The sequence below is a fragment of the Rhodnius prolixus genome, unplaced genomic scaffold (genome assembly GCF_049639745.1).
Source record: "Rhodnius prolixus isolate KJV_2025 unplaced genomic scaffold, Rpr scaffold_26, whole genome shotgun sequence".
Lineage (NCBI taxonomy): Eukaryota > Metazoa > Arthropoda > Insecta > Hemiptera > Reduviidae > Rhodnius > Rhodnius prolixus.
The window spans coordinates 1,189,712-1,193,790 of NW_027411596.1; the positions used below are offsets into that span (position 1 = coordinate 1,189,712).

At 48.3% G+C, this 4,079-nt stretch overlaps 1 protein-coding gene across 1 annotated transcript; it reads left to right on the plus strand.

Moving 5' to 3' along the window:
- Positions 1-1,220: 1,220 nt before the first annotated feature.
- On the plus strand, positions 1,221-3,482 carry LOC141452013 (uncharacterized). The gene has a single exon (XM_074123836.1). The coding sequence runs from the start codon at positions 1,221-1,223 to the stop codon at positions 3,480-3,482; it is 2,262 nt and encodes a 753-aa protein (XP_073979937.1).
- Positions 3,483-4,079: the final 597 nt, after the last annotated feature.

The following is a 4,079-nucleotide window of genomic DNA, read 5'->3' on the forward strand; positions in this document are numbered from 1 at the left end:
ATCTTCAGCCTCGGTCTTTGATGCCATCGACCTCAGTCAAATGATCCGTGCACAAAATGGTTCCCCCAACGCCCGATTGACAACTTTGGGTTGGATCATGTCTGGTCCTTTGAAAAAATTTCCTGTTAAAAGAGTTCGTTTTGATCCTTCCACCCAAAACCACACGTCTAACTCTAAACTTTACTGGATTTACTACAAAATCTTATTCAAACATAAGTACGGTCATTTAACATCCCATAAGGCACTTGCTGGCCCAGCTATCTCAGAAGACAAACCCTTGACAGTAATCCTTCCCCCAAGTCTGAGTCTGAGTCATCTGGTCAGTCCAACAACCCTGACTTGTTATTGGAGTCAGAGCAATCAGTTTCCCCTAGCATATCTCCGTCCTCTACGCAAAATTTGTCAACTCCCGAAGAGGAAGTCACTCCTCAGCCTTCTGCTCGCCCAACCTTGGCCATTCCGCTCCTTCTTCCAAAACCACAACGCTTAAATAGAACGCGGCATCCGCTACAAATTCTTACCACCCCTGATTCTAAAACTTTTCCTCCTACCATAATTTCTGCGGAAGTCCTTTCTTCTGAAAATTCTACCCTGCCTGTTAATTCCTCCTTATGCAATCCTGTGTCGGCTGTCTCTATTCAGCCTACAGTACTCCGTCTCAGCTCAGAAAAATCCTCCCAACCAATTCAGCATCCCCCCGATCAAGTCCTGTCCCGCCTCATGGAAAAAATGTTCTCCCTAGAGGAAGTGTCTGAGGTCTCACCCCTTACTCCGGATGAATTGAAAGCCGAAGAATGCTTCGCCAAATCACATTTCCGACTCCCTAATGGTCGTTTTTCAGTAGCATTGCCACTTTAGACTAGTCCTTGTTGCCTAGGCGAATCTAGAAAAATTGCCCTAAAACGCCTACTACAAACTGAGTCTCGTCATGCAAAATCCCCACAGCTCCGTACTCCCTATGTCGAGTTCATGAAAGATTACTTAGAGTCTAACCACATGGAGTTGGCTCCTCCACTCAAGTTGGGTCAAATTTCTTACTACATACCCCATCACGCTGTCAATCGCCCAGATGACCCCCGGGAGAAGATTAGAGTTGTATTCAATGCCTCCCAATAGTCCTCATCAGGCGTTTCCCTCAATGAGCTTTTATTTCCTGGTCCAAAGTTACAACTTGACATTTGGAAGGTCGTTACCCGATTCAGGACTGACAGGTGGGTCGGATGTTTCGGCACATACAACATCCACCAGAAGATAGAGACCTATTGCGTATCCTTTGGCGATTTGACACTAGCCAACCGGTTCAGGAGTACCGATTGTGCACTGTTACTTATGGAACCACGTCAGCCCCCTACCTAGCATGTCGAGTACTCCAGGAATTAGCTCTCACCTCTCAGGCCTCCCTTCCCTTGGCATCAGAAATACTACGCGACCGCACCTATGTCGACGACATTTTTGGGGAAGGCCCTACCCTAGAAACAGCATTGCAATCTAGAGATCAATTAATCAAGTTATTGAGTCAAGCTCAAATTGAACTTAGAAAGTGGGCATCAAATCACCCGCAATTATTAGATAAAATACCCCCTGAATATCTGCTTCCGGCCAAGTCCTCAGTCTGTTTAGAAAACGATGAGGAGTCACAATTGAAAATTCTCGGACTTTGTTGGAACCCTTCTCAAGATTACTTCCATTTTCTAATCCATTCCGTTCCCAATGTTCAAACTAAAAGACAATTAGCCAGTCAGATCGCAAAAGTTTTTGACCCCTTGGGATGGCTGATCCCCATAACAGTTTTTGATCGTGCAATATTTAGAATAGTCTGTCAAGCCTTCATTGTTTGGGATGATTCCCTGCCCTCATCAATCGTCCAGGAATGGGCTCAGTTCGCTGTTTCCTTGCCTGACCTGTCCAAAATTCACATACCCAGATTTTTGTCTCTACCCACTTCTAAAATTTATTTAGTGGGATTCGCTGACGCATCCGAGCGAGCCTATGCGGCTGTGGTATATCTCGTGTCTCAGTCTAAGGACACTGTAATTAGCCCAGTCATGTCTAAGGCCAGAATGGCCCCCATGAAACCGATTACGCTCCCCCGTCTGGAGCTTTGTGCTGCCCACCTACTTGCTCTTACTGTCAGATCACTCTTCCCTCAGATAACCACTCAAAACGTCCTAGCCTTTTCTGATTCTACCATTGTCCTGGCCTGGATCACAGCAACACCACCTCCGCATTGGAAGGTGTTCTTGGGTAATAGAGTAGCTGCTATCTTAGAAAAGGTACCCGCCTCGCAATGGTTCCACATCTCCTCCTCACAAAACCCCACTGACTGTGCCTCACGTGGATTACGACCTCGAGAATTAGTGAGTCACCAGTTATGGTGGGAAGGTCCCCCTTGGCTGAAATCAAACCACGAATCATGGCCCCTTGGGCAAGTAAGTGCTGATTTGTCTGACCCTGTCGTAGGAGCAGAAATTCGCTCCCAGGCCCTTAATGTGTCAAGTGTAATGTCCTGGCCTGAGGAATTAGAGGCTAAATTTTCCAGTCTGTATACTCTGCAGAATGTAGTGGCCTGGTGCCTGCGATTCGCCTACAATTCTAGAAATCCAGTACATCGGATGTCAGGTCCATTGAATGTAAAGGAACGCAGCGAAGCCCTGCGAGTTCTAATAGTCCGAGCCCAACAGCACTCGCTTTCCGAGGAAATTGAGGATGCTCAGTCCCCCTGGCCTAGACTACGCCTCGTCAAAACCTTAGGCCTATTTCTGCACACTGATGGAGTGCTGCGAGTTGGAGGGAGACTCAGAGTGGCCGATGTCCCCGAATCTCAGAAGCACCCTGCCTTGTTGCCCTCGCAACACCCCTTCATGGCCTTGGTCATACAAGATGCCCACATATCCAACCTCCACGTAGGTCCTACCGCCTTTCACGCATTTCTGCGAAGTCGATATTGGATTGTCAATGGTAAGAATGTTGTCCGCCGACAATTGGGAACCTGTAACAAGTGTTTCAGTGTCAAGCCAACACCCTTCAACCCGCTCATGGGTCAACTGCCAGAAGGAAGAGCCAGCGCTTCATCACCCTTCACCACCACTGGCATAGACTATGCAGGCCCCTTCAACGTGAAAATTGCTTCCCTGCGTTCAGCCAAAGTTCTCCAGTCTTACCTCGCCATTTTCGTCTGTTTTTCCACCAAGGCCATTCACCTGGAGCTAGTCACAGACCTCACAACACAAGCATTCTTAGCAGCCCTAAACCGCTTCGTTGCCAGGAGAGGTGTGCCAAGTCACATTTGGTCGGATAATGGCACTAACTTTGTCGGAGCCAAAAGAAGACTCAAGGAGGTATCCGCAATACTAAATGACGCCAAGTCTCAGAAGGCCATTCTGAGAGAATCCAATAAAAGAGGCATTGAGTGGCATTTCATCCCTCCTAGAGCACCACATTTTGGAGGCCTCTGGGAAGCGGCAGTTAAATCCACTAAATGATTACTGAAGGTCACGTCAGGCACTCAAGAGCCCACCATGGAGTGTTTCCTCACAATCATTTGTCAAATTGAAGCCATATTAAATTCCAGACCTTTCACCGCTGTCTCGTCCTCGCCAGACGACCTGCAATTCCTAACGCCAGGTCACTTTCTGATTATGCGACCTATGACTGCACTACCCCCCCCCCCCGATGCCTCCTTAACTCCTCGCACTGCACTCAAATCGAAGTGGGCAATGGCACAGCTCACTGTTGGACAATTTGGAAAAAATGGCACAAGAAGTACCTCCTCGAGCAGCAGGCCATGCGCAAATGGCATTCGCCTTCCTTCCCGGCAGCAGAAGGACAAATAGTCATGATCATGGACGAGAACATTCCTCCGCTGCAATGGTCCATAGGCCGAATCGTCAAACTTCACCATGGTCGAGACAACGTGGCCAGGGTGGCCGAGGTTAAGACTACTTCAGGACTGATCAGCCGGCCTGTCCGGAAGCTTTGTCCCCTACCAAATCAGTAAGTGGATCTCAGACGAGTCCACTGCGGGGGAGGATGTTTAGTTCCCCAATAGTGGCGGCCCCCCAGACTTGTTTTTTCCCAGA